Source organism: Oculina patagonica, unplaced genomic scaffold (genome assembly GCF_052425735.1).
Source record: "Oculina patagonica isolate OP01 unplaced genomic scaffold, crgOcupat unplaced903, whole genome shotgun sequence".
Lineage (NCBI taxonomy): Eukaryota > Metazoa > Cnidaria > Anthozoa > Scleractinia > Oculinidae > Oculina > Oculina patagonica.
In genome coordinates this window covers 1-8,112 of record NW_027558804.1, presented here as the reverse complement: position 1 = coordinate 8,112, position 8,112 = coordinate 1, and the positions used below count along the sequence as shown (strand labels likewise).

The window sequence follows — 8,112 nt, the reverse complement described above, 5'->3', positions numbered from 1 at the left end:
TCAGTTGTCCACAAAGCTCCCAAAGTTCCACTTTATTAGCTGAATTTTAACTTGCTTTGAAGCATAAAAATTTGTATTATAAAACATAGTGACCCTGTCTATAATGGATTCAAAGAGATAGTAACTCGCCTATAACCTCAGCCAGTCGCCTATTCTTCGTCATCTTAAAGTGCACTGAAAAATCGTTCGGGAGTTGCAATCGTGGGGGAGGGGTGCGACCGAAGCTGTCATTGTCACAAGCATGGTGAGGATTATTATCACAAAATGATAAAGATCCCGCCTTTGTGCACTGAAAGAACTCAACCTGGCAGTGTTGCATGTTTCCTTCAGTTACACATTCCCACTTTGCTTCAAATTTATTTTTACCCTCTGACTAAGCTGCATCATGATGAGGGTAGTAAGGGGGAGAGGGCGTGATCCTACGTATTCCTGAAATTGTAGATTAAGTAAAAAAAATACAAATCGCGTTTCTTTTCCAGCGAATTTCACGCGTCACAGTCTAGTTTTTGCCCTTATCACGCGCCACGCAATAACCCTCTGCTGCCCTGCATGATGGGAACGGTAGCATCGACCAAATTGAACTAGTTATTTGATTTTTATGCAGACTCACTGTCCGAAATCGCTCACTCTCGCTATATCCTTCCCCAAGAGGGGGTAGGAGAGACGTGAGAGCTAACGATCTCGGCATGCTGTCTAAAAACTAGAATTAACTACATAGATGTTCCCTGCATGATGGGAACGGCAACATCGAACAAATTGAACTACAGTTGAAGCTCTCGTAAGCGGACACCCTCGGGACGCGAAAAAAAGTGTCCGTAACTGGAGCTGGCCGCTTACGAGAATGGTTCTCGTAAGCGGCTACTAGAGGTGAAGGGGATAGATGGCCTCTTACAGGAGCTCGCCTAGCTAACAATAACCGAACAGACGTTGATGACGACAAAACAAACACTGAAATATGGTACTGTAATTACTGTAAAGTTCTGTAAAAATCATTGTGACAAACGGCAACGTGAAGTTGATTGAAAAACCAAGATACAGAGGTTGTTAAAAGGATTTTCTTTGGGGTGTCCGCTAACGGGAGCTTAAAAACAAAGAAAAGGTCTAAGTCGTAATCTCTGGAAGTGTCCGCGGCTGCTTACGGGAATGTCCGCTTACGAGAATGTAAAAATACAGAGTTTGTATGGGAGTTAAAACGGGGTTTCAAACAAGGCGGCCGTAAGTAGAGCTGTCCGCTTACGAGAGTGTCCGTTAAGAGAGCTTCGACTGTAGTTAATTGATTATTATGCAGACTGTCCGAGGTCGCTCACTCTCACTACATCCTCCCGGGGAGAGACGTGGAAGCCAACCAACTCGGTATGCTGTCTAAAAACTAGAATAAACTAGGTAGAACAGGGCCGTACCTAGCGGGGGGCGGGGGAGGGAGGCAGTTACCCCCGCCAGGAAAACCAAAACCTAAGGAAACTAAAGAAAAAAAAGAAAAACTAAAACTAAAAAATCCCCAGTAGCCCCCGCCAGGAAAACTTGCCCCCGCAGACAAAAAAAAATCCTAGGTACGGCCTTGTAGAAACAATGAGGAAAGTCGATCGTGCAAGTTATAGTGACGTAAGTACATACAAAAAAAATTCCTTTGGAGGCCTTACAACAAATTTTGTCTGAAATTGTGCGGACTGTTCAGTTTGCATACACATCAACACAGGAGGTCCCGTCATTATCTCCCTCACCGTAATTCGCCAGATCCTCGCCGTACCAGATTCGAAGCTCTTGTCCAGAAGACAGAAGGAGCGGAATTGAGATGTCCGTGAACTCAATCTCCTTGGAGTCTGCATTTTGGCCTGGTAAAGTATACTTGAACTCTTGACTCTCGGGAAGCAGAATGACGTTATCTGAGGATGTAATGACGGTAGAAATTTTACCGTTTTTCCAACAGCCAAACTTTGTCCATGCATCATCTCTTGCTACAGTACAAGTTACTCTACCAGATATATGAACAAGCTTCACTGCGTTAACAGAGCCCCCAGTTTCAACCTCAAAACTGCCAAACTGGCTGTTTTTCGCGCCGAAACAGACTGGAGCAGTGTTCAGCTTGCGCCAGGAGGCCAGTTCTATTGTTGAGAAAAATAATAAAAAAAATCCTTCTTATTGTAATAGATACAATATTAACCATGTCAAATAACTAGTGGAATAGTACACGCTACTACTTCGTATTAGTTCTTATTATTCTTGTTATAATGAATGAACTTTTATTTAATAAGTGTCATAGTGTTTAGCTGTTAGGCTAATTGGAAACACTAAAACAATTATAAAATTAAAAATCGCTATCACTATAAAATATCATGCTAGGTTAAAATCATATATCATCTAAAAATGTTTACATTCAATACACAATCTACATGAAAAAGTCTTCAAAAAATGATAAAAATAATAATAATATAAGAGAGAGTCAAAGGGAATACTTTGACAATGATAAAATACCTTGACAATAATTAGTAATTCTTTTTGTTTTTTACTCTTTGTTGTTCGTGTAAGCACTATGACACACTAACAAACAGTTCCTGTTTCACGGGAAGGGTAGAATCACTCTATCAATAATGTATTGTTTATTTAGAAAAAAAACTAACTTTTCTTAATATTCCATTACTTCAACATTGAGAAGCTGGGATCTGGAACGTTTATTATAATATTTTAGTTCTCAGACTTTAAGTGATTTTTATTCTGATTTATTTATTGGCGAAAAGTAAGTCGAAAATAGGTATTAATAGTAAAGAACTAAATAGTAAACCCGAAGAAATGAGGTTGTTGTTCAAGGAAGTTCCAAAGCAATTAAATTTTAAGAATTTGTTTTTTCAAACTGCAGAGGTCGCGAAAAGTTGAACAAAAACAACTTACCCGAGTCAGGGTTATCAGCATATACTGACGTTGCCTTCTCCACAAAATACTTGGGACGAAAATGTTTGGTGTTGTTGTTAAACTGGCATGTTTTGTCGGCAAGGTCGTAGTTTAAACTTTGACAAGCTGGTTGCATGTTACAGGCGATGTAACAAGTAGAGAGGCGATCTGCGGTGAATGAGTGATAAACGTGATCCACCAGGGCGAAGCCATATTCTGAGCGGTGATCTACACACCGTTTGCCAGCTAGTATTTGGAGAAAGGAGGCGAGGAAGAACATGACACTGAAAAACACCATCATGCGTGTTTAGGACCGCTGCAGTGTCCCGAACTGAACATTGTTGTTGGAGAAACGCAAGTCATACGTTATTAATACATATTTACTTGTCGACTCAATTGGATCTTAACTGTTTAGTGCTGTTCACAAAAGATCAAAAATTTATAAGCCACTTAACAGAGAGCAAAGCCGTCAATTATTCATTGAGTTTTACTGTTTATTTGGCAATAGTTTTTTTTTTTTGCATTGATTACCTAAAGTGTTATTTTTTTGTTTTGTTTTTTCCTCTTTTTAAGGCATAAAAGCCTTTTTAAAATCAACTGCGTTTACATCCAGTCCATTTCAGCACTGGCCGGTTTCTGCTATTTCGCACCTGTCCCACTTGGAGCACAGAAAGTCAACATAAAGCATGTTCTGATAAGTGGATTTCTGCAATCTATTCTCGAATTCTGATTGGATGGTCGAATAAAAAAAAAAATTAACAAATAAACGTTGTAAGCCCGTGTTTATTGGATACAAGGCCCTGACAACAGAGGTGTGATAATTAGCTATAATTGACAAATGAAATGAAACACGTGAACTGTGAGAGGTAAAAAGTTTCAGATCGGAAAGAGAATTTCACATTTTCCGCTTACAAGCCTTCCTGCAACGTAAGCCTTCAGCTGAAATTAGAACGACTTCGCTGGTCTTTTCCATCCCTGAGTAGAGAAGACAGCTTAAAGTCAGGCTCGGATGAAGGCCTTAAAAAACGTTCGAAAAAAATAATCAGGCTTCTTGCACGGAATTCAAACCTATACGGCTTTAGTGATGCCAATGTACGCTGTACGAGCTACTTGAAGTTCTAGATTAATTATTGTCAGTTTTTCCGTGATATGGTGAATTTGCATGTGATAATGAATAAGAAATAAAAATTGAGCCACTTTGCTATGTAATTGTAATCTGACTCCAACTATCGAGCTCGGTTCCCTTAGAGCGCGACTTTCGAATTATGGCAAGCTTTTTCTCTTGTTTGAATTAAGCTAGAGTTGACTGTATGTAAAAATGCACGCCATCTTCTATTTCTTAATTTGTTGACACAGTTTAATAACTAGCTGATTTCTTTAAATAACTGCTGGATAAAATAAAATAAAAGGGGTGAAAATATAAAATTCGCTTGAAACGTGCAAAATTGACCCAAACAGAGACCCACCCGTGCCAGAAACGCGCTACTTCCAAATTTGGTCATGATACCCATATTTGGAATTTTCTGGTTTCCGGAATGCCCGTATGTTTCTCCTCGTGTTGTTGTTTTGCTTTTGATCCTTTTTCTTGTGCAACGCAAGGGAATTTGGAATCTGGCTGTCAGTGGAAGATGTCTTCGCCAAGCCAAGATCAGGAGAGCGATGCTTTAGCTCTGCTAGCTCTAAAATCGGGCGCAGTTAATCCTGCAAGACAACTGTGGTCTGGTGTCAACACCGTGACGCCGATAGCCAAACTTGAAGGTCGCGAGTTCGAATATTTGGTTCGGCAAAGTCGGATTATTATCGGACGAAACAGCAGTCTTGGCAGTGTAGACGTGAATATGGGACATTCCAGTTTCGTTTCGAGGAAGCACTTGCAGCTCAAATTTGAGAATCAGGATTTCTACCTTAGTTGCAACGGGAAGAATGGAATATTTGTTGACGGTGTTTTCCATCGAAGAGGGGCACCTCCGCTGAAATTGCCTTACGTGTATGTATACAAACTTTACACTTTGTCGTATAATGTTTCGTAATTTTTAAAGGCACAGTTTTATTTTATGCTTAAACGTAGCTGATTTATAATGCTTTCAATGTGCTTTTTTCAGCTGTGTGCTGCGATTTCCTTCGACGAATGTGAAGGTTCGTTTCACGTCGTTGGTTAGTGACAAGACTCCAAAACGTGTTCCTAGCCCGCCGAGAACAAAGGTTCTTCCACCGCTTCGAATAAACATCCCGCAATCAGATTCTAACTTCGCCTCTCCAGTTCCTTCTCCAACAGGAACGATAAGGTATGAAACATTCCTGTTGTTAGTGGCGGTTTCTCATTTTATGTGCGTGTATATAAACCCACAGTATAAACTGACCGAGGTCACTAGAGTCGCACATTCTCTCACGATATAAACTTTGTTGTGAGCTTGCGTTAAGTTTTTGATGTGTATACGCACAAACTGAAATCCCTGTTGGCTTTCGTGTTCAGGTGTAGCCTGTCTGTTTTTTTTCCTGAGACTAATAATATCAAAGCTAATATATATACACCCTTCGTTGAATAAAACCCCTTGTTTATTTTTATTCACTGCTTTATGTGCATGAAGATTCGGGGTCAACTGTCCTTGCTCATCCGTGAGGGTATTTTTTGTGACCAGGAAACGGTAAAATCTTTAGATCGCGAAAATGGTGGAATTACACAGCAAAGATAAATTCAATTTGTTATTCTAAGCACGTGTTATGGGCACTTTAGCGTTTCAGTTACGGTATTTTGCTTGAAACTAGATCGAATGCTAAATCGCTTCGCTGCAGCTTTCATTCTGTCCGGTCTTTCGTATTTCGGTTGTCGGTTTGAAATTTAAACGTGGTTCATGTACTTGACTTTCTCATTGTGCTCATAGACAACGAAAAGGAATACAAAGCGTTTCTATTCAAGATTTAATTCCGTGTTTCGCAATAGCCCTCTGCTATGGAAATGTATTTCCGTTGATCGGTCGAGGTTACACACGTTGTCTGTTTCTTGTTATGTCTGCGCATGGCAATGTTTATTTAATTTTTGCAATAATCGAAAGTTTTCATTTGAAGGAAAATTAAGGAAAAACGACAGTGTTTCAGCGAGATTTTAAGAGAAACTAACAGCCCTGTCAATAGTTGAAGCCACCGAGAGATTTTTACATAAATTTCTTTACCGGCGCCACAACAAATTCCACTTTGTAAAACAAAACAAAACACGCAGTTAGTGTTTGGCTTGAGTTAAAATTTGTACAGATGTTTAAAATAGTTTGTACATCAATTCTTGTGGCACGCGTTTAAAAATAACAATCAAAGAGCTTTTCATTTGAAATCTTTTTGTGTTAAGTTCTTCTTGATCGAATCTGAAAACAAAACATCATTAAATCATGTCGGAGTTAAATTTTAGATGAATAGATAGATGTATATGTTGTGGTTTAATTTTATATTCGGTTTAAAATTTTTCAAACCAGTTTGATTTTTGTTTTTCATTGTCTCATATTAATTATCATGATCTGAAACAAAGGGAAATAAAAATCAAACTGGTTTGAAAAAATTTAAACCAAAGATAAAATTAAACCACAACATATATATGCGAATTTCTAGCCAATGTATTGTAGAATCAAACATGCAAGAACGTTATTTGAAATGAGCATGAACAATCGTTGCTTATTTTGCAACATATTCCAAAATAGAATAATTTCAGTGGTTGACTTGACTATGAAGAAATTATTGCACAATACTGAATATTTGATCAGCTGCTAAGAAGAAAATATTTGTCATATTTTCTGTGGGCTTATATTCAAAGAAAGAAATAAAGAACAACATTTTCACCTTTAAAAAAATGTTAAATTAAGCAGACATGTTTTTTTTGTACTTGATGATTATGTGGTTGATGACTTGGAATTTGAGCAGGACAGTAGACCCGGCATAGCAAATCGAACCCAATCGAACTAAATTTCAATCGAACTCAATCGAACCCAATCGAACTAAATTCATGGATTGAGTTCGATTGAGTTCGGCAATCGAACCAAATCGAACTCACCGAAAAGGAAAATATTCAATCGAACTTAATCGAACGTTCGATTTTCGAACTCTTGATTTTTGTAAAACCGGCATTGAAAAACTATAACCAGATCTTAGAAGATCGAGTTACTTCAGCCCAGAGTTTAGCACGTGGGTTGTAAGCTTCAAATGCGTAGTAAAAGGCTACCAGGAATGCCGCTTTGACGTCAAGGATGGCGAAGATTTCAATGTTTTAAAAAAATCGTATGATAAATTTTGCAGTGACTGAAAAACACGAAGATAAAAATCCGGGTTTCAGATGGGATTTGAACCCACGACCCTCCGTGATCTATTTTGAAAAATCGGCGCGAAAGGCCGTGCATTCCCGGCCGAATTGCAAACGAGCACGGACAATTAGGTCACCTTCATCGTGAACTAGTTTTCTTCCCTGTGGTAAGTAACACTCGGAGTTGTCAATTTGCAATTGTAAGTTAGCTTAAAAAGGAAATGGTGCAATAATTCTTGAATACGTACGCTGGAATAACGATATTTGTGTTTGTTCTGTTCCCTTAACTGCGGGAAGGGCTTTCTGTTATTAGCTGTTATTAAATAAACTGTAAAAAAGCGCAAGAAAAAACCTGCTTTCGACGGGATTGCTTTGTATGTATAGGTTTCCCAGAGCCAATCGAACGCAATCCATTTAATTGTGTTCGAATAAGTTCGGTTACCGAACTCAATCGAACCCAATCTGATTGATTGGGTTCGATTGAGTTCGATTTGTTCGGAAATCGAACTCACTGAAAGTCTGATGTTCGATTTCGTTCGATTGCCGAACTCAATCGAACTCAATCCATGGATTGGGTTCGATTGAGTTCGATTTTCGAACGTTCGATTAGCTATGCCGGGAGTAGAGTGTTATCCTTTTAATTTGCCTCTGTTTAGAAATACAGTATTTATTAGGTGCTATTAAAGAGTGTTGTTTCTTTAGGATTAAAATGCCTCTTGTAAACTGGAGAATGTTGCTAATATGTCTAAATCGGGAAAGCAATGTAGTAAGACATATTGTATGCAAGTATTCAATCAGGAAAAAAATTAAGCTATGTTAAAATAAATATTGTGTTATACAATAGTTATCATACTTCAGCAGTAAAGAATCATGGTAAATAAGCAAAGTCAGGGTTGTCAGTGGGGGTTTTGAGTAGCAGGTTCCATCCAAAAACTAGGGGGCAA

At 38.6% G+C, this 8,112-nt stretch overlaps 2 protein-coding genes across 2 annotated transcripts; one reads left to right on the top strand and one right to left on the bottom strand.

Annotated features, from left to right (window-relative positions):
* Window positions 1-1,671: 1,671 nt before the first annotated feature.
* LOC144641399 (uncharacterized) lies at window positions 1,672-3,184 on the bottom strand. The gene is made up of 2 exons (XM_078500418.1): window positions 2,887-3,184; window positions 1,672-1,883 (listed from the first exon to the last, which is right to left on the bottom strand). Exons 1-2 carry the CDS (start codon window positions 3,182-3,184, stop codon window positions 1,672-1,674), a joined length of 510 nt encoding a protein of 169 aa, XP_078356544.1.
* Window positions 3,185-4,457: 1,273 nt separating this feature from the next.
* LOC144641398 (forkhead box protein K2-like) lies at window positions 4,458-5,283 on the top strand. Its single transcript, XM_078500415.1, has 2 exons — window positions 4,458-4,873; window positions 4,989-5,283. The coding sequence occupies exons 1-2, from the start codon at window positions 4,515-4,517 to the stop codon at window positions 5,281-5,283; spliced, it is 654 nt and encodes a 217-aa protein (XP_078356541.1). The 5' UTR covers window positions 4,458-4,514.
* The last annotated feature ends 2,829 nt before the right edge of the window (window positions 5,284-8,112 follow it).